The sequence below is a fragment of the Papio anubis genome, chromosome 7, assembly GCF_008728515.1.
Source record: "Papio anubis isolate 15944 chromosome 7, Panubis1.0, whole genome shotgun sequence".
Taxonomy (NCBI): domain Eukaryota; kingdom Metazoa; phylum Chordata; class Mammalia; order Primates; family Cercopithecidae; genus Papio; species Papio anubis.
Window position 1 is genome coordinate 83,270,132 of NC_044982.1, and position 19,612 is coordinate 83,289,743.

General features: G+C 48.2%; 1 protein-coding gene across 3 annotated transcripts in view; it reads left to right on the plus strand.

Moving 5' to 3' along the window:
• Positions 1–19,612, plus strand: part of SLC7A8 (solute carrier family 7 member 8) — a 45,365-nt gene that overhangs the window by 15,957 nt on the left and 9,796 nt on the right. For all 3 annotated transcript variants that reach the window (XM_031668246.1, XM_009211195.4, XM_009211194.4), the window contains 4 exons: positions 11,235–11,360; positions 13,832–13,985; positions 14,905–15,028; positions 16,713–16,816. In XM_031668246.1, the coding sequence (XP_031524106.1) occupies positions 11,235–11,360; positions 13,832–13,985; positions 14,905–15,028; positions 16,713–16,816 (508 nt within the window). The remainder of the gene's footprint in view (positions 1–11,234; positions 11,361–13,831; positions 13,986–14,904; positions 15,029–16,712; positions 16,817–19,612) is intronic.

Sequence of the window (19,612 nt, forward strand, 5' to 3'; positions counted from 1 at the left end):
GCCCAGAAAGCAGTCCAGGCTGGGGCTAACCAGCGTCTTGGTGACAGATCCAGAGTCCCAAGTGGCACTGGCAGTAGTGACCATGGGTACCACTGACCCAAGCAGGAGGAGAGATGATGTGGGAGTGTCCAAGGGAAAGCAGAGTGATGTGTGTATGATGAAGGAAGGCTGGGCAGAGGCAGAACAAGCAACTGGGAATCGGGCTGTCCCAGTCTGGTCTTTACTGTGAATTAGCTGGGGTCTAAATTCACTCACATATAAAATGAGGTTCTGCGGCCGGCATGGAGGCTCACACCTGTAATTCTAACACTTTGGGAAGCTGAGTCAGGCAGATCGCTTGAGCCCAGGACTTGGAAGCTGCAATGAGCTATGATCATGCCATTGCACTTCAGCCTGGGCAACAGAATGAGACCCCATCTGTAAAAGAAAAATAAAATAAAATAAAAAATGAGGTTCTGGGTTTCTAAGGTCATTCCTGCCTCTGATCACCTATGAGGATGGAAACAAGCCTTGGGTGGTAGGGTGCAGGCTTCAAATATTTACCTCTAGGGCCAAGAGTTGGCTACAAGGAGAGTCCCAACTGGTTCATTCTTCTTAGCACTGTCCTTATAACAACCAATCCAGCCCTGTATCCAGATGGCAACCTTTACCCTGTCAGACCAGAATAGTGTGGTTCATCGAGTGGCAGCTGGCTTAGTAGAAGAAATGAGATTAGTTCAGGGATCCATGTGGGAATGTTCATTGGCTCCTTGAGGAAGGCACAAAATGAACCCCTGCTGACCCAGCTCAATGAGAAGCCAGAGTCCTGTATCCAAAGCAAGGGAGCACCTGAAAACAGTCATCGCCGGGTGTGGTGGCTCACACCTGTAATCCCAGCACTTTGGGAGGCCAAGGCAGGTGACTTACTTGAGCCCAGGAGTTCTAGACCAGCCTGGGCAACCTGGCAAAACCCCATCTCTACAAAAAATACAAAAATTAGCTGGGCCTGGTGGCACATACCTGTAGTCTCAGCTACTCAGGAGGCTGAGGTGGGAGGATCATCTGAGTCTGGGGAGGTTGAGATTACAGTGAGCCATCATCATGCCACTGCACTGCAGCCTGGGTGACAGAGTAAGACCCTGTCTCAAAAAAAAAAAAAAACAATGGTGGCTCATGCCTGTAATCCCAGCACTTTGAGATGCCAAAGTGGGCAGATTGCTAGAGCTCAGGAGTTCAAGACTAGCCTGGGCAACATGGGGAAACCCTGTCTCGACCAAAAATACAAAAAATTAGCGGGGTGTGATGGCACATACCTGTGGTCCCAGCTACTCGGGAGGCTGAGGTGGGAGGATTGCTTGAGCCTGGGAGGCAGAGATTGTAGTTTGCCAACATCAGGCCACTGCACTCCAGCCTGGGTGACAGAATGAGACCCCATCTCAAGAAAAGTAAAGTTATCAAGTAGTCTCTCTCTGGGAATAACGTGTACTCTTAGTGAGCTTTTTTTTTCTTTGTTTTTGTTTTGTTTTGTTTTGTTTGAGGTAGAGTCTTTGTCACTGAGGCTGGAGTGCAGTGGCGCAATCTTGGCTCGCTGCAACCTCTGCCTCCCAGGTTCAAGCAATTCTCAGCCTCCCGAGTAGCTGGCATTACAGGCATGCACTGCCACACCCAGCTAATTTTTGTGTTTTTAATAGAGACAGGGTTTTGCTATATTGGCCAGGCTGGTCTTGAACTCCTGACCTCAAGTGATTTACCCACCTCAGCCTCCCAAAGTGCTGGGATTACAGGTGTGAGCCACCGTGCCCAGCAAGCTTTTTCTTTTTCTTTTTCTTTTTCTTTTTTTAAAGAGACAGGGTTACCCAGGCCAGTGCAATGGCACAATCACAGCTTACTGCAGCCTTGAATTCCTGGGCTCAAGTGATCCTCCCACCCCAGCCTCCATTGTAGCTGGGACTACAGGTACATGTCACCATATCTGGCTAATTTTCTGTTATTTTTTAAGAGACAGGATCTTGCTGTGTTGCCCAGGCTGGCCTCAAACTTCAAACTTCTGACCTCAATTGATCCTCCCACCTCAGCCTCTACTGTCACTGGGATTACAGGTGTGAGTAACTGTGCCTGGTTGTACTTTGTGAGCTTTCTTAGAGGAAGGAGAGACAGCCACAATATGTACCCTCTCCCCACAATTCTGTCTGGCATCCGGGGCACTTGCCTTGCTTCATGGGCCATCCCATGACATATTAAACCTGATATTTACTCCCTAGAGCAGCACAATGGCTTCTATGTGCACTCTCCCTGAATTTTCTGTGTAGATGTATCTGTCGGTCATTTCCATTCAGTAAGCTTAGCACCTACTGTGTGCCAGACAGGACCTCAAGGCCACTCTGGCCACCAGGGGATTGTTTGTGGCTGGCAGCAGACAGTGTCTGTGGGGCCTGAGGAGTGGGGCAGCATGGGCAGCAACCACGTAGCTCTTCAGCTTTCTGCAGGGTGTTCCTCCCTAGCAGACAGAGGCACGTGACTTACAAGATCTGGTGGTATTTTCATCACTTGTGGAAACTGAGGCACAGGAACATGTTTGACCATCTGGGCTCCTGGTCCAGTGCCTTGGCCGGTGCTCCCCAGCCCCCAGCCTGTACCTGTGACCCACTTCCAACTTCCAGACAGCTGGGTTGAAGGACCCCAGGGCAGGTCATTTGTGGAGGAGCATCCTCCTGAGAAAAAGCTGGAACAGATTAGAAATTGAGAAGGGTCAGGGGCACGATGTACAATGTGGTCTGATGCATGATATGCTCTCTAAAATCTTCCAAACCATTCCCATTCCCCGCCACTCTGCTTTGCCTCTGAGTGTCAGCATGATCCTGAGCAAATCACATGCTCTTTTTGACTTTCTTAGTCTACAGTTTCTTAAGATAAACAATAAAAATAACCATTATTATGCAACAGGCCAGACATGGTGGCTCATGCCTATAATCCCAGCATTTTGGGAGGCCGAGGTGGGCGGATCACGAGGTCAGGAGATCGAGACCATCCTGGCTAACACGGTGAAACTCCGTCTCTACTAAAAATACAAAAAATTAGCCGGGCGTGGTGGCGGGCACCTGTAGTCCCAGCTACTTGGGAGGCTGAGGCAGGAGAATGGCGTGAACCCGGGAGGCGGAGCTTGCAGTGAGCCGAGATCGCGCCACTGCACTCCAGTCTGGGCAACAGAGCGAGACTCCGTCTCAAAAAAAAAAAAAAAAAAAGTATGCAACAATACACAGGATACAGAGTATCGTCACACTGTTCAAATGGACATTAGATTTTACCTGGAGAAAAGAGAGGTTCAAAGAGGTTAAGAGTACGTGAGAGTACGTGACTAAGCTGGCAAAGGCACCATGGCCACTGAGTTCTTCAAGTTCAAAAGTTCTGTGATTCTCAGATTCAGACCTGCCGGGTCCCTCTGAGAGAGCCGTCTCTGGCTCCTATCTTTCATGCTGCTGGTGATCCTCCTCCCCATTCTTACCACTTCACACCTTACACAAGCTCCTCTGAGCTCTGCTCCCTTGTTCCACACCCAAAAAAGACTCCAGAAACCCACATCATCCTTCACTTCCCAGGTGCTGCTAGGTAGAGTTGAGGGGAAGAGTGATAAAGTCACAGCCTCACCTCTGGAATGATTGCAGGGACTTAAAACCAGCTCCACAACTCCCCAATCCATCCTTAAAACCTTCTAAATGCAGATGTATTTGTTTATGCTAATGATTCATTGGTGTTCTACTTCAAAATGCACTGAAGAAATTAATTTTAAATTGTTTCTTTTACCTATAGTCTATAATACTCTCATGCATTGCTTAATGATAAGGATACAGTCTGAGAAATGTATCCTTAGATAATTTAGTCATTATGCAAACATCATAGACTGTCCTGACATGAAACTAGATGGCATAGCCTACTGCACACCTAGGCTACATGGTGTAGCTTGCTGCTCCTAGTCTACAAACCTGTACAGCATGTTACTGTACTGAGCACTGTAGACAGTTGTATTTGTTCATTAAACATATCTAAACAGAGAAAAGATACAGTAAAAATATGGTCTTCGAATCTTACAGGACCACCGAGGTATAAGTAGTCTGTTGTTGCCCAGAATGTCATTATGTAGCACGTGACTGTGTATTAATTTAGGGTTAAAAATGGGTTGACTCAGCCTGGAAGGATACAGAGCAAGCTCTGCCAAGGTGTGTTTTGGTGTTGTCTACCACAGGACAGTACACAGTGTGGCCACTCTGTCCCCTCCGACGTGAACAGTGTACTCAGACTCGGGACTCTTGGGATAATAATCTCTTGGCTTTCTATCTTGACCTCTTTTGTGGCCTTTGATTGTGGCTTCTGGCCAGTAAAATAAGGAGACCAACAAAATCACGGGGGCAGAAAATAAAGGATTCATGTCTGTGAACATCCTGGCACTCCACTCGCCTTCCAAGAAGTTTGTGATTCTTGGGCCAGTGTTTGTGTGTGTATCTGGGTTGTGTGGGTGGGCCTGAAGTTGTAAGGAATACAGGGGAGACTGAAGGAGAACCTGAATTAGATGAAGGAGGGATATTTTGTCTTTTGCCCTGGATTTCTCTAAAAGGAAAGAGGAAAAACAACACTGCTAGAGTTACAAGACAAGGCTGTTTGCTACTGTATTGAATTACCAAATGGAGGAAGAGGAAATAGGAACACTTTAGCTGTGGGATCCCACCTAGGGTTGGGAAGCTGGAAGAAGTGGGAAGCAGCTATGTGGTGTGGAACTTTGCTAACCAGGTGAGCACACTGGTGATCTCACCTTCACTACCCACTTCTAGAGAGCACCATCCCTTCCCTCCATCTGGTGTCCCGCAAGGCCTGTGGCCAGACACTCCTTTGGGCTCCTGGTATGTGTTGCCTGGCTGCTGTTTAAAAGCTTTTCTCTTTAAGGGTATGTCCCTGCTGTCTAGTCTTTCTGCATAATGTCTGTCTGGTATCTATTTCCTATTGGTACTGTTACAAGTAACCACAAACTTAGTGGTTTAAAACTATGCAAATGTACTAGCTTTTTTTTTTTTTTTTTGAGACAGAATCTCGCTCTGTCACCCAGGCTGGAGTGCAGTGGCGTGATCTCTGCTCACTGCAAGCTCCGCCTCTGGGTTCACACCATTCTCCTACCTCAGCCTCCCGAGTAGCTGGGACTACAGGCGCCCACCACCATGCCCGGCTAATTTTTTGTATTTTTAGTAGAGACGGAGTTTCACCATGTTAGCCAGGATGGTTTTGATCTCCTGACTTCGTGATCCACCCGCCTCGGCCTCCCAAAGTGCTGGGATTACAGGCGTGAGCCACACGCCCGGCCAAATGTACTATCTTAGTCCTGAAAGTCAGAAGTCCTAAACTCTGGGGTCAGCAGGCCTGAATTTCTTCTAGAGGCTCTGGGGAGAATTCCTTGCCTTTTCTAGCTTCTAGGGACGTCCTGCATTCTTTGGCTCATGGCCCCATCTTTCATCTTCAAAGCCAGCAGCATAGCATCTTCAAATCTCTCTTTCTCTCTGTCTGATGGTTGCATGATCACATGTCTTTTTGTAACTCTGACCCTCTTACCTCCCTCTTGTAAGGACTCCTGTGACAACACTGGGCCTTCTGGATAATCCAGGATAATCTCCCCATCTCAAGATCCTTAACGTGGCTGGGCGTGGTGGCTCAGGCCTGTAATTCCAGCACTTTGGGAGGCCGAGGTGGGTGGATCACCTGAGCTCAGGAGTTTGAGACCAGCCTGGCCAACATGGTGAAACCTGTCTCTACCAAAAATACAAAAATTAGCCAGGTGTGGTGGCAGACACCTGTAATCCCAGCTACTTGGGAGGCTGAGGCAGGAAAATCATTTTAACATGGGAGGCGGAGGTTGCAGTGAGCCGAGACCATGCCATTGCACTCCAGCCTGAGCAACAAGAGGGAAACTCCATCTCAAAAAAAAAAAAAAAAAAAAAACTTAACTTAATCACGTTTGCAAAGTTCCTTTTGTCATTTAGAATAACATAGTCACAAATCTCAGGGATTAGAATGTTGGTATCTTGGATGGTCATAATTCTACCTTCAACTGCCCCCAATACAAAGAGATCTGCTGTCATTGCCAAGGGGAGGAAGTGAAGGAGAGACTTCTGTAATTCTTGGAGATCAAAGTCTGGGGTCAGAGCTGGGCTGGGGCTGAGGGCACCTTCTCTGCAGGGAGCCCAGCGCTCCACAGTGGGCAAGCCAGTTACAGGTTGGCAGCAAGGACTCTGAATCCCTCTGCCAGTCCTGCAGAAAGCATTGAGCCCATCTCTCCTACTCGGCAGCTGGGAGGCCCTGGACTCTGGGCAGTGTTCCAGATTGCTAGAATCTGAATTTTCCTCCTCCTGCCTGACTCATTCTTTGTATCTCTTCTGTCACCTTGATGTTGAGTATTTTAAACTGGATGGATTAAGTAACCTGCCCCTGACTTAAGCATCTTCTTGAACTCTTGTCTTCTTAATAGTCTTTCATCTTATTTTTTACCCAGGAAGCAAGAAGGAAAGAGGGGAGGAAATGCCCAAAAATATATATACAAGCCTGAAATTCCATGAGGGCCTCTAAAGAAGCAGCAGCCACTCCCACAACTAGATTACAATGGACAAGAACCAGAGTCTTATGACTTTTTATTTTGTCCAGCTGGACCAGGATTATAAATTTCTCCATGTTGCCAGGGTCTCTTCCTCCTATAGGAGGCATCTCTGATTCCCCTGGGCTGAGTTAGGGGTTCCTCATAGATGCCCACTAGCTTCTGCGAATAACTTTGTCATCACCTCATTGTTTTGTGGCCATCTCTTCACCTGTCATCCCTGTTACACAACTTCCTAAAGGCAGGGACTTGTGTCTTATCAATAACCTCCCCACCAACTAGAATGCCTAGTACATGTAGGCCCTGCATGAATGATGGATGAGTGGATGAGTGGATGGATGGATAGATGATGGATGGTTGGATGGGTGGGTAGGTGGATGGATGATGGATGGATAGACGGGTGGGTGGATGAATGCATGGATGATGGATGGCTAGATGGGTGGATGGGTGAATGGATCTATGATGGATGGATGGATAGATGGATGGATGAATGGATGGATGAATGGATGAAAAGCCCCTCACATTTCAAAGCTGCTGTGGCCAATGATCCTCATCTACATGTAGCTTCCCTGAGGTCACTGTATCTCAGGCATGCGGAATTCAGGGTCTAGCCGAGAAGAGAGGGTTCTAGAATATCATCGTCAGCAACAGACAAGTGCCAGGCAGTAGCTAGCCAGCAGCAGGGCTCCTAAGCAGGGCAGGAACTTGGCAAGCACCCACTGACCTTTCCTCTCTGGATGGAGGCTCAGGTTTCAGCCTGCTGTGAGGGAAGTTGTCTTGTGGTACCAGGAGACTGATACCCTCTTTCCCCTCAGTCACATGGTGTGATCACCCAACTGCAGGGTGAAGGGCCAGATCTGGGGCCTGCAGCCATTGTTCCAAGGAGATTAGGTGTCACAGGCAACCTGCCTATCCCCACCTCATTCTCCGAATTTCTTTTTGTTTCTGAAAGATTATTGTGAAGGTGAAAGGTTAAATATTAGTCAAGGGCTGGGTTCTTGGGAAGTGATGGAGATAAGATTAGGCAAGACAGAAGATAGCCACAGATAGGTTATTTGACAAAGCATCCCTATCTCTGTCACCCCAGGAAGACCACAAAGCTGACAGTTTAAAGGTGTCTTTCTGTGTGACTCAGTAAGGTCCATCTTGTAAAGAGATGATTTCATGTTTTCTTTTCCAGCACAACAGGGAGGTGATCTGCTTGGGGGAGGAGGGATTTCTTTGAGTTGTCCCGCTCTGCCCTTGTTTTCCTCAAGTACTTTCTGTCACTTCCCCCTCCTGCCCTCTCCTCCCCTTGGAGAAGGATTTTCTTCCCTGAGATCAAGATCTGGTTCCTTATTGTGTAATCCTTACCTGTCCCTGAGGCTCCTGGGGTTTGTTTCCTAATCTTCCTTCCTTCCTTTTATCAATCTCCTTTATCCTTGAGTTACTGCTGTGTCTGCCTGAATTCCTGGGTGAAGGGGCCCAGCCTTGTACCTTGCATGCCTTGGGGCCCAGGGAAGAAGCTGAGATCACAGACCCAGTTGTTTAGAGTGACCTAGGTTGCCTTGTCACCAGGCACATGATCCTGAAATCCTTATTGAATTGAGTAAGACAAACTAAATGTGTATTTATCAGGATGTCAGTCCATCTGGAACATTCGGGTATTTACAAAGTGTTCTCCCTGCTTGGGCACTTAAAATCCTTCCTCTGACAACATGTTTTGCTTCTCCTTATATGACATCATCTTGGATAATAGCTCTTCCATGAGGCGTCAGGAGCTTCTACTCTTGAAGTCAAGTTTCCTGTTGCCCTTTGGCAACATGAAGCCAACTAGGGATTGTATCTCCTTTTGATGAGGTTCTTGGGGAGCAGAAGCGGTTGATGTGCATTGTGGAACGTGTAGACCGAGATGATATTGGAAGGCTAATGAACTGTGATATTTTTAAATTCTTTTATTAAATACTTGCTGAGCACCTACTATTTGCAGGCACCAATGATATGTCCTGAGATTTAAAAACGTGAAAACATTTACTTGCCCTTGGTGTCTTAAAAAAAAAAAAAAAATGTAGTCTAGCTCTGTCGCCCACACTGGAGTGCAGTGGCACAATCTTGGCCCACTGCAACCTCCGCCTCCCAGGTACAGGTGATTCTCCTGCCTCAGCCTTCCGAGTAGCTGGGATTACAGGCACTCGCCACCATGCCCAGCTAATTTTTTTATTTTTAGTAGAGACGGGGTTTCACTGTGTTGGCCAGGCTGGTCTCGAACTCCTGACCTCATGATCCACCCACCTTGACCTCCCAAAGTGCTAGGATTACAAGCGTGAGCCACCGCGCCCAGCCAGAAGCAGGTCATTTTGATACAAAGAAATACATCCTGGCCAGGCACGGTGGCTCATGCCTGTAATCCCAGCACTTTGGGAGGCCGAGGATCAGGAGGTCAGCAGATTGAGACCATTCTGGCTAACACGGTGAAATCCCGTCTCCACTAAAAATACAAAAAATTAGCTGGATGTGGTGGCATCCCAGCTGAGGCAGCAGAATGGCGTGAACCTGGGAGGTGGAACTTGCAGTGAGCCGAGATTGCGCCACTGCACTCCAACCTGGGCGAAAGAGTGAGACTCTGTCTCAAAAAAAAAAAAAGAAAAGAAAAGAAAAAAGAAATACATCCCAATGTTAGATATAAACAAAGTGGTATGGGATTGTTCTGGAAAGAAGGAACAAACTTTGTTCCTCGTGTACAAAACACAGCTGATATATCTTCCCTTGCAGGCATGTTGTTAGGAATAAATAACATGCTGAATTATAAAGATTCATAGAACAGGTGACATTTAAGCTGGATCTTGAAAGAGGAGAAGGGATTTGCCAGGTGGAGACGGTGCACGAAGGAAGGTTACAGACGGGTAATGTCAGGACCATCCTACCCTAACCTTCTCAGCATCGAGTAAGGTTGGGAAATACTTGGAAAGTAGAAGTACCATTTAAGAATAAGATATTGATAAAATTTGATCAGCCATTCAAGTGAAGTCAGAGCTGCCACACCACCCAGCTTATTTTTAAAATTTTTTGTAGAGAATTGCAACTCCCCATGCCACCAAAGAAGATTTGTAAATGGATGGCAAATAAGCACATGAAAAGTTGCTCAACATCATTAGTCATTAGGGAAATGCAAATCAAAACCATAATGAAATACAACTACATGCCCATTAGCAAAAACTGACAATACCAAATGCTGGGAAAGATGTAGAGCAACAGGAACTCTGACATGACAGTGGGAATGCGAAATGAGACAGCCACTGTGGAAGACAGTTTGGCAGTTTCTTATAAAGTTAAACACATTTACTCTATGGCCCAGAATCTCATTCCTGGGGACTTACTCAAGAGCAATGAAAACCCCACTCAAAGATCTCTACAATCCACAAAAAGAAAAAAGACATCTACGCAAGTATTTATCACAACTCTTCATAATAGTCCCACACTGTGAGCAACCCAAATGTCTATGGAAAAACAAACAGATACCTGTATATCGTAGAATGCTATCTGGCAATAAAAAGGAACAAATTGTAATATATGCAACAACATGAGTAGATCTCGAAAGCATTATGTTAAGTGAAAGAAGTCAAACACAAAAGACCACATATTGTATGATTCCATTTACATGACATTTTGAAAAAGACAAAGCTATAGGGACAGAAGTCAAAGTAATGCTTATAGAGGTAGGATAAGAAGATTTGCCTCACTGACTACAAAGGAGCATGATGCATAAGGAAACTTTTTTTTTTTTTTTTTTGAGACGGAGTCTCGCTCTGTCGCCCAGGCTGGAGTGCAGTGGCCGGATCTCAGCTCACTGCAAGCTCCGCCTCCCGGGTTCACGCCATTCTCCTGCCTCAGCCTCCCGAGTAGCTGGGACTACAGGCGCCCGCCACCTCGCCCGGCTAGTTTTTTTGTATTTTGTAGTAGAGACGGGGTTTCACCGTGTTAGCCAGGATGGTCTCGATCTCCTGACCTCGTGATCCGCCCGTCTCGGCCTCCCAAAGTACTGGGATTACAGGCTTGAGCCACCGCGCCCGGCCAGGAAACTTTTTAGAGTGTTGGGAATGTTCTACATATGAAGTGTTGAAGTGATTAAGCCATTCAATGCATTTGTCAAATCTCATCAAACTGTACACTTAAAAAAGGTGAGTTTTAGTAAGATGTAGATTATATCTCAATAAGCCTAAGTAACAGAAGATTCCCCTAAGCCTCTGTTACCCCAAAATCAGGCTCAGGAAGGTGACTTCCTGAATCCCACCAGCTGCTCACAGCTCCCCTTGCACAAATAACAACTTGAAGACAAAGCCCATACTTGTGCCCTGATCAGATATGATTTTACCCCCAAAGCCAGTGCCTACACTTCCATGCCTACTTCTGGCTTCCAGCCCTCACCAGGGCATGCTGTTCCCAAGTTCTAATTTGGGACATGTAATCTTCATTTGTAACCCATTAACCTAGCCACAGTCTCTGGTCCCTGAGGTTGAGCTTGCTGGGTATCTGGCTCACCTATTACAATCTCATCATCAGGACGAGGGAGCACTTCTGCTTGTGTGCCTTGGGCATCATGCAGCCAGATACAGCCCCTGAAGATCTGTTTGGGGGTCTTTCATTTCAGTGCTCCTCACATGGGTCAACTGTTCCAGTGTGCGGTGGGCCACCCGGGTTCAAGACGTCTTCACAGCTGGGAAGCTCCTGGCCTTGGCCCTGATTATCATCATGGGGATTGTACAGATATGCAAAGGTGAGTATCACAGGAACAACAGGTGCTGCCCAGCTTTCGTCCCCTTGCATATACACACCCTCTCAGCCCAGCTTTGAAGGTATGTACACCCTGAGATTTCCCCAATTCTAGCCTTGAGTGACTTCTCTTCTTCTTCCCTTGCTTGACAAAAGGGAAGGAGAAACCATTTTCCCCGAGGTGGTTGGGGGTAGGGAATACTTCCCTTAGGCTGCAAAGGTCACCTCTCCCATACTTACCTCAAGGCTCTAGCACAGCTAGGTAAAGACCCCACATATCCGCCAAGTGTGGTCGATCACGCCTGTAATCCCAGCACTTAGGAAGGATGAGGCAGGAGGATCACTTGAGCCCAGGAGTTTGAGACTAGTCTGAGCAGCATAGTGAGATCCCATCTCTACAAAAAATTTTAAAAATTAGCGGGGCATGGTGATGCATGGCTGTGGTCTCGCTTACTCTGGAGGCTAAGGTGGGAGGATCACTTGAGCCTGGGAATTTAAGGCTGTAGTAAGCTATGATTGTGCCACTGCACTCCAGCCTGGGCGACTGAGAAAGACCTTGTCTCAAAAACAAATAAACAAACAAAAACCCCAGATCTCTAGATACCTATTGTCTTTTTCCCCCAACCCCAGGGAAGCTCCCTGCCTCTTCTGTTGAATCTTGTCCACATCTTAAAGTGGAGGACAGAGAAAGGTATTTTATGTTTCAAAATTACTTATAATCTCTGAGAGAGAGAGCTCTGCATTCCCGGGGCCCCTGCCAACATTCCCCACTGGATTTGGCCCTTTCCAAGCCTGAGGCTGTATTTGGTTTCCATGGGACCCATGGCACCGCGAGGCTCTGCCCAGTGTCACTGCCTCATGGAGAAAGTCAGGTGACAAACAGGGAAACTTCCCGCAAGCCCTGAAGGCAGTGTGGGCAGCCTGGACTTCTACTCCAGGAAACATAATTAAGTTTCTGCTATATAATATGCCTGATTGTTTTAAACAGTTGGATTGAGTTCTTTAACAGGTTATGTATTGCTTTCAGGCATTTAGACTTAAGGAAATCACTGCGCTATCTTGTCAAAAATAGTGAGTCCCTCCTAAGCTGGCCTCAATTCTTTCTCCTGGTCACCCTAATCTCCTTATTTCCTGTCCCAGTGCTAAACTGCAGATAAATAAGTAACATATGATCAGTTACTCTCTGTCTCATTGAAATTTTAGCCAGTCAGCAGACGATTCCAAGGACCCACAGTCTGCAGCACACTGTGCTAGGGGCTGGGAAGGCAGTTTAAACAGCTCTTTGCTAAAAAAAAATTCCTGTCCTTAGGGAATCTTGAAAAGAGAGACGGCCAGGCATGGTGGCTCACGCCTGTAATCCCAGCACTTTGGGAGGCCAATGCAGGCACATCACTTGAGGTCAGGAGTTCGAGACCAGCCTGGCCAACGTGATGAAACCCTGTCTCTACTAAAAATACAAAAAAATTAGCCAGGCATGTTGGCACATGCCTGTAACTCCAGCTACTGGGGAGGCCGAAGCAGGAGAATCACTTAGAACCTGGGAGGTGGAGGTTGCAGAGAGCTGAGATCGCGCCACTGCGCTCCAGCCTGGGTGACGGAGCGAGACTCCATCTCAAAAAAAGAAAAGAGAGACCAAACACACACCTCAGAAACAGATAGGAGGATATCAACAAAGCAAGCAGCAAAACAAGCTTGAACTAATATAGCATTATGGAAACTCACGTTTGAGTGTTTGTTGTTCTGGATGCTTGCTTGTTTTTGTTTGGGTCTTGCTCTGTCACCCAGGCTGGAGTGCAGTGGCGCGATCTCAGCTCACTGCAACCTCCACCTCCCAGGTTCAAGTGATTCTCCTGCTCACTGCAGCCTGAAACTCCTGGGCTCAAGTGATCCTCCCACCTTAGCCTCTCAAATAGGTGAGACTATAGGCATACACCACCACACCCAGCTAATTTTTTTAATTAGTGGTGGAGATGGGAGTCTCGCTATGTTGCCCAGGCTGGTCTCAAACTTCTGGCCTCAAGCATTCCTTCTGCCTTGACCTCCCAAATTGTTTGGATTACAGGCCTGAGCCACTGTGCCCAATCCTGGATGCTTTCTTCATGAAAATGTAGAAACTTAGCTATCAGAGAAAGTGGTCAGGAGATTACCAATGTCTCCAATCCTGTATTTCCAAAGCCCAATTTACCATGTCCTTTCCTTTTAAATAACTTTACCTTTTACAGAATGAGCATTCAGAACTGCGCTTTGAACCTAAACCCTCATTTGGACTCCTAGTTTCCAGGGCCTCGGAAGCCCTGGACCTGAATTTTCCTGCTCCCTTTATCCCCACGTATCCAATATGTTGGGTTCACTGGAGACAAGACAGAGTTGGTGTCATTGCCACACGGAGGGGTGAGAGGTGGGCCAGGGCAGGCCAGGGGTTGCTGGGCTCCTGGCTTGTCTCACTGAGCAGCCTCCTGTTGCATGTGTCCACAGGAGAATACTTCTGGCTGGAGCCAAAGAATGCATTTGAGAATTTCCAGGAACCTGACATCGGCCTCGTCGCACTGGCTTTCCTTCAGGGCTCCTTTGCCTATGGAGGCTGGAACTTTCTGAATTATGTGACTGAGGAACTTGTTGATCCCTACAAGTGAGTTGAAAGAGCCCGGCTATTCCCTCTCCCTTGAAGGGCCACAGCACCTGCTGCTGGAAAGAGGGAGCAGGTGTACATTGCCCACCTCGCCTTCCTCAGCCCCATTCGGACTGTGATTTGATCTATCCTGAAGTTGTAGTTCATTTCCCAGGCATTAAACCATTTGCCGTTCACCCCACCAGGAGGAGAAAAGGATCCAGTGACTTTCCCAGACCCGATTAGAAGCTGAGAACTGTACTGCATTAACACCACTGCCTTAGACAACGAACTGTGCCCTGAGAGGCTTCTGGGAATCTTGCTTGTTTTAGGACAGGCCAGTCTTGGTGTCTTGAGGCAGGGGGAAAAGGTGCATTGTGGAGATCCAGGTCAAGATCAGCAGGTGTGGAGCATACTTCCAACCTGAGTTGTTTTATTGCCTTCATTTTTTTAACTTATGTTTTCTTTTGTTTTGTTTTTAGAGACAGGGTCTCACTCTGTCATCCAGGCTGGAGTCCAGTGGTACAATCATAGCTCACTGCAGCCTCAATCTCCTGGGCTCAAGCAAGCCTCCCACCTCAGCCTCCTGAGTAGCTGGGACTACAGGCACATGCCACCATGCCCAGTTAATTTTTTAATTTGTAAAAAAGAGGTCTTGCTATGTTGCCAGGGATGGCCTCGAACTCCTGGGCTCAAACGATCCTCCCTCCTTGGCCTCACAAAGGGCTGGGATAACAGGTGTGAACCACCACGCTCAGCCTCCTTTCCTTTAAATTATCCTGCCCATATTGAGGCAAAGGCAACCTCCCAGGGAAAGGAAGCCTCACAGAAGTCTGCAAGGCTAAGCTCCTGCAGAAAGACAGAAGACACCCCCTGGACTGCATGGCAAGTCTGGCGTCCCGGGTGCCAGCCCTTCCCCTCACCTCCTCTCCCTCTACAGGAACCTTCCCAGAGCCATCTTCATCTCCATCCCACTGGTCACATTTGTGTATGTCTTTGCCAATGTCGCTTATGTCACTGCAATGTCCCCTCAGGAGCTGCTGGCATCCAACGCCGTCGCTGTGGTAAGAAATGAAAGTCCCCAGTCTCTCATATAAGGAATGTGGACATAGACTTGCCTGCTGTAGCCCCACTCACTTTTCCCTGATCCATGGCCTTGGGGAAGTGGAAATCACCCCCAAGTTCTCAGGACAGAAACCACATATGTCATTGGCTGGGGTATCTTTAAATGCCCAGGAGCAAAGTGGTGGCTGGGTTGTACCTAGAACAGCTACAGTGGCAGAACCGAGTCAGTGCCACAGAGACCGCATGGCCTAAGAAGCTGTAAGACATTTACTACCTGGCCCTTTCCAGAGAAAGTTTGCCAACTCCTAATCTTGGGCACTTCAAGCTCTAAATGTGAGAGTGGCATGAAGCAGACAGGCCCCTCCTCAGAAAGACATCATCTTGCACAAGACATGCCATTTCTCTCTGCCTTCCTATCCAGAAGCAGACGTCAGGTGTGCTCTTTGGGGCAAGAGACCATACTGGTGCAAGGGGTTGGGATCCTTGACATCTAAGAAGGACCTGGGAGGCACCTTGCTCCCTCACCGGGCATCAGGCTGGGCCACCACCACCCTGCCAGTCTCTTCACTGGCCTTATCTCAAAAGACCGTAAAGAAAAGAGGTCCTCCCATTTCCTGGGGCAGCCTGTTCTTATGACCAACAGCCTTCTATTCTGAACAATCTCTCCTCAGTAATGTGCTGTAAACCTGGCTCAGGGAATATAGACAAGGCTGGTCCCCTGCGTTGTATAGTCCTTGAATACATGAAGATTCGTCTATAGCTTCACAGCCTTTTCTTTCTCAGACTAAGGAGGGGCTCATTCTTTTTTTTTTTTTTTTTTTTTTGAGACGGAGTCTTGCTCTGTTGCCCAGGCTGGAGTGCTGTGGCCGGATCTCAGCTCACTGCAAGCTCCGCCTCCCGGGTTCCCGCCATTCTCCTGCCGTAGCTGGGACTACAGGCGCCCGCCACCTCGCCCGGCTAGTTTTTTGTATTTTTTTTAGTAGAGACGGGGTTTCACCGTGTTAGCCAGGATGGTCTCAGTCTCCTGACCTCGTGATCCGCCCGTCTCGGCCTCCCAAAGTGCTGGGATTACAGGCTTGAGCCACCGCGCCCGGCCAGGAGGGGCTCATTCTTATCATTTTACCCCCAACTCATCTGTTTTGATGAACTGAGAAATTCTCACCCTGTGATTCTGGATTAATCCCTATTTTGCAGTTGGGAAACAGAGGCTCAAAAATCATAAACTTTGCTCAAGGTCTCACAGCTCCTAGCTGGAGGGCAAGGATCTGCCTGACAAGCCCATGCCCTTCCCTGTGCTGGAGAAATCGTATAATGTATGTGAGGCCTGGATCACACCACCTGGCTTCCAATGCTGGTCCCTCCGCTTGCTGGGTGTGTGATCTTAGGCAAGCTACTTAATCACTGTGTGACTCACTTCCTCATCCATAAAACAAGAATAGCGTTAGTTCATTATTACTATTACCACTGTGTACTACCTTCTTCAGTTAATTAGCCTAAAACATGCATTAACCCCCCTGTGTAGGGGGTCCACCCTTGAGAGGGTGGGGGCTCTTAAGCAACTTGGCCAGAGAGAATTACAAGGGTGGAGATGGGAGAAATGGTTTCCCAGAGTGAAGTGGGAGCTAAGGGGTTGGGGAGTGGTAACCTCTCCTTCTTTGCTTATCTCCTTGTTTCCTCTCCCAGACTTTTGGAGAGAAGCTCCTAGGAGTCATGGCCTGGATCATGCCCATTTCTGTTGCCCTGTCCACATTTGGAGGAGTGAATGGGTCTCTCTTCACCTCCTCTCGGTGAGTGCTGCCTGGGCCCTTCTCCGGCCAGGGGCCACTCCGCTGTGCACTTTGCTCTGTTTGTATATGGTGGGCTTGTCTCTGTCAGCAGGGGTCTGTGTGGGCATCTGGATGGTGGGCTTGAAGAGGCGTGATTGCTCACATGAGGGCGTGTGTGTCAGTGTGGATGCTGAGGAGTGTGTGCTGCTCACGTGGTCACCTGCGATGTGTGTGGCATATGGATCCTAGGTGCTTCACATGTAGTAGCCTGTCTCATTTCAAAAGGAGCAGAAGACAGAGGAGGCCACCAGCCTGCCTGATGCAGCTCCCAGTCAGGGGCTGTAGTTGGCAGCAAGACAGTATCTTGGCTGCAGTCCTAGAGCCCCCATTTCCACTTGCCTGGAAACAGGCTGCTGCTGGCTGGAAAAGAACCCCATTTGGAAAGGGACCAAGAGGGAGACTTGTGCCTGGGGCCTCTGGGTCTGGCCTCCCATGAATGTTCTGGAACTAGCCTGCAGGTGGGATGGGTTCACCCTAATTGCCCCAAGAATGCAGAGCTCCTCCCTGCTCAACCGAGGCGGCTGGAGAGGCCTTTTCGAGGCCACCCATGAGACTCAGGTGAAGAATGTGAAGTGAGAGGGTGGGGGAAAGTGGAAAGCAAACATTTGTCCAAAGAAAGAGCCTTTTATCCATGACCCCCACCCCAGAGCTCTCTCAGAAGCCAGAAGTGCAAGCAGGTCCACGAGTCCCAGGTCCTGCCTCCACGCATCCGGGGACCCGGCCCTTTCTTTTGCTGTCTTCAGAAGGGGCTGTTGAGGCTAGCAGATGTTGAATGACTTCCACTTGTGTGGTTCAAGGGGTCCTCCCAGGTTCTCAGAAAGCACCCCCTGCCCTCGGGGTATAGTCCTGCTCCAAAGATGAGTCCCTGAGTTCAGCTGCTTCCAAAGCCATCACATCAGGGAAGAGTTCCTGTGAAATAACAAGGTAGTGCCATGTTTTTAGGACCCAGGGCTGGAAAGAGGTGGTGTGGGTGTCCCCTGTACCCTGGGACCCTATGACACTCACCCACAGCAACCTCGTGTGCATGTTACACAGGAGCAGTGGCCACATGGAGGCCCCGCCGAGGCCGAGCAGTGGAAGAACAGTGACCCATGAGGCTCCCTGAGATCTATTGGAGGAGAGTGACTGGCTACAGTCACTTTAGAGTGGGGTTTGTCCCTCAGGCAGGCCAAGCAGCGGTCTGCGTGCATGTGGTCTAGTTGTGTGTGCATGCAGGAAAGGGTGGCGCATGGTGTGCTCCACCTCCGATTCAGAGGCGAGACCTCACACACCCAGGCCTCCTCTGTTCATCTTTCCAGTTCCTTCTTCCTTCCTTCTCCTTCCCTCCTTCTTTATCTCCCGTCACTCCTTTGTGTTCTCGGGTAGGGAGTGGATGATCCTTGCTAAAGAGTCAGAGTGTGTGGATGTGTGTTATGCTTAATGTCATCGTCTCCTCTGTTGTCGGCTAGCTGGGCAAGGACTGTCTGTTGTGAACTTGACACTTGCAAATGCTGTTGGATCTGGACAATTACACTTGGTCCTGTCTGCATGTGGGGGAGGGACGTGAATGCAGGACCCTGGCTATGTGCACGACAAGTCCCACAGAGCACCTGGTGCATGAGACTGCCTTGTAGAGGGGCGGCAGCATGGGAGAGGGGACAGGGATGTGTATGGCTGCATGAAACTAGTGACACTGGCCTAGGGAGTTCATTACGGTTACTGCTTATGGGTATTTGGGGATACAGTCAACTCCCACACTTCTGATGAGCTGCTGCTGTTAGCTTCAGTCTACTCTATACACAAATTACAAAGTAAGTGACAATTCTCTGAACTCCAGTGCACTGAATCTGTGCCTTTTTGTTCCTATCAAGCTGTACCCTGCCTGTCATCCCTTAGGTGAGCCTTTCCCCAGAAAAAAGAAAAAAGTGGTCCAATTTGCACTGACATGTAAATTACTGTTGATAGCCCCTAATATTCACTTTTCTCTTAGGAGAGTAAAAGGGAAGGAGGGCTGATTTTTATGTTCAAGTTTCATATTCATATGTATATAATAGATGTACATATTTTCAAGGTACAGATGATGTTTCAATACATTGATATAATATGTAAAAATCAAATCAGAGTAATTGAGGTATCCCATCTCCTTCAATATTGTCTTTTCTTTATGCTAGGAACATTCAAATTATTCTCTTAAAATTTCTTTTTTTTTTTTTTTTTTTTTTGAGACAGAATCTCGCTCTGTTGCCTAGGCTGGAGTGCAGTGGCACAATCTTGGCTCACTGCAAGCTCCGCCTCCCGGGTTCACGCCATTCTCCTGCCTCAGCCTCCCGAGTAGCTGGGACTACAGGTGCCTGCCACCACGCCTGGCTAATTTTTTGTATTTTTAGTAGAGACGGGGTTTCACTGTGTTAGTCAGGATGGTCTCGATCTCCTGACCTTGTGATCCACCCACCTCAGCCTCCCAAAGTGCTGGGATTACAGGTGTGAGCCACCACGCCTGGCCTAAAACTTTTCTTTTTAAAAATAACTTTTATGGCCAGATGTGGTGGCTCACACCTATAATCCCAGCACTTTGGGAGGCTGAGGCGGGCAGATCACAAGGTCAGGAGACCAGCCTGGCCAATATGATGAAACCCCACCTCTACTAAAAAAAATACAAAAATTAACTAGGCATGGTGGCAGGTGCCTGTACTCCCAGCTACCCAGGAGGCTGAGGCAGGAGAATCACTTGAACCCAGGAGGCAGGGGTTGCAGTGAGCCAAGATCGTGCCACTACAC